Raw genomic sequence first — 2014 nt, 5'->3', positions numbered from 1 at the left:
GAACTTGAGTTTCACCGGGACTGATAGCTGGTTCTACTCTTTCAGACCCTTGTGAATTGGGTTTTAGAGACTTGGTCCGATTTGCGACTTCCACCAAACAATTTAGAGGTTTCCAAAGGTCCTTCCCATCCCATGATTCAGCACCATTCTCAGATTCTTTATTGGATACAGTTTCGTTGGGTTCAGCAGAAATCGAACTCTGTACCAGTCAAAATAGAAAGCGATAAACGTTAGTATGTTAAACCAAAAGGTATGCTTTCTTTTTAAGCTCGTAGGAAACAAAACTTATCGGCATTGCAGAAACTGCATATTGGGAAAAGCATACTCACCGGCCTGGTATTTTCACCGGACTTATTTGAGGCCTCCGCGGAGCTTTGGCTGTCTGCATGATCTTCTGCAGACCCTCCTCATTATTAGCAGACCTCTCAACCAACTAACTGGATCCTTGTAAAGTAGAAGCCTTTCTTGCAACAGCTTTAGTTCTCTTTCCAGTCATGGTTGCCTGGGTTGACGATACTCTGGGAGTACTGACCACCAATGACGAGAGTGATCTCTCCTTTCTTCTAGCCGGAAATGCTGAAGGTGTACTTTCAGGTTCACTTACCTTTCTTATTTTGGAAGGGAAAATCTTGGCCCTTACATCTTGCCAACTGTGATCAGGCCTGCTATACAAAGTATTATCATGATTTATATATACAAAAAAAGTCTTAAGATTACTCTAAAATTTGGTCTATTGTTCATTACAAATAAAATGTTGAATTACAAGTGTATAAGGATTGAAGAATTACAGATGTCCAGAGACCATCGACAACTAAATCATCAAATGATTGCATATGCAGCCATGTGTAACCAAACAGAAGCTCATGAAGTGTTAGGAAACATGTCTCTTTAGTACAATATCCTTCTTTTGTTCGGTCTTACGGTCCCATCTAAACATGTTGAAAAGTTTTGTCAACATCTCCCAGAATAAACCCAACATCCAGACGATAGTCCCTTCTTAATGATATGTGAAGGTTAGACTAGTAAGCATGGTTAGACTAGTAAGCATACACAACTAAGAAGGAAACCGAACAATTACAGTTACAGAATCAGAAGATCTCCAGAAACCATCAAGAGCTAACTCGAGCACATTTGTATGATTACAAATGCAGCCACGTGTAGCATGGACATAATCTCATAGAGAATCAGGAAACTTAACATATTTAATACCATCTCCAATAAATTCGCTAAATTCATCAACCGCAAGAACTGAATCTTCACCACAATGAACTCATATCCTAATAATAGTGCTTCTTTACTGATCTGAGTAGGCTCTATGCATGGTAATGTCCTAAACATGGAATGCCGACTGAAACGGAAAATTGGGAATTATATGCGCAAAAAAGATCTGAAACAATAAAAGGCAAGGAAAATTTACCACTACCAAACGTGCATCAACACTATAATTCATATGAAAACCTTTTTTTTGCTTAATGTAGAAAGTTGCACAGTTCATCGAGAAGCAGTGGTCATTGGTAATGGCATAAACCATGTCGTGCTGACTAAAAAGAAATATTCAACTCGAAAAATTATTAAAGAAAACCAATTCATCCAATTGATGCATCATCATGTCATATTTTTCTCAGTTCAACAGTAAACAAAGAATAACAACCTTAGCTTTTCCAAGGGCACACTGCCCAGATCGGTTTTGCATATGGGACAGTTTTCGATGTCCTCTTCGGTTATCTTTTCAACAATGCACTTCCTGCAAAGTGAGGAAGTTTTGAGTTATTATAACTGCATCAGCATGAGAATTCAAAGAGGTAAAATACTTTTAAGCAAAACTCTCTTGCAATAAGCATGAGAATATCCATGCAATCAAATAAGCAAAATTCTTAATCATGAAAAAGAGGCAAGCTAAAGTAACAGGAGAACCTTTCATACAGATTTTCAACATCATTATATACCTGCATAGACCTGCATAGACCAACAGAGGAGAACTGACAAAAATACAGAAACCTATGTATCTATTATT

At 37.8% G+C, this 2014-nt stretch overlaps 1 protein-coding gene across 1 annotated transcript; it reads right to left on the bottom strand.

Annotated features, from left to right (window-relative positions):
• Positions 1–15: 15 nt before the first annotated feature.
• Positions 16–496, bottom strand: LOC101294906 (E3 ubiquitin protein ligase DRIP2-like; the record flags this gene model as incomplete). Its single annotated transcript, XM_004309387.1, has 3 exons — positions 439–496; positions 330–394; positions 16–199 (listed from the first exon to the last, which is right to left on the bottom strand). Coding segments are annotated over exons 1-3 (307 nt in total), but the record flags the coding sequence as incomplete, so codon positions are not given.
• Between the last annotated feature and the right edge of the window lie 1518 nt (positions 497–2014).

Source organism: Fragaria vesca, unplaced genomic scaffold, assembly GCF_000184155.1.
Source record: "Fragaria vesca subsp. vesca unplaced genomic scaffold, FraVesHawaii_1.0 scf0512919, whole genome shotgun sequence".
NCBI classification, from domain to species: Eukaryota; Viridiplantae; Streptophyta; class Magnoliopsida; order Rosales; family Rosaceae; genus Fragaria; species Fragaria vesca.
Note: the sequence above shows the minus strand (reverse complement) of the source record. Positions and strands in the feature narration are given on the sequence as shown.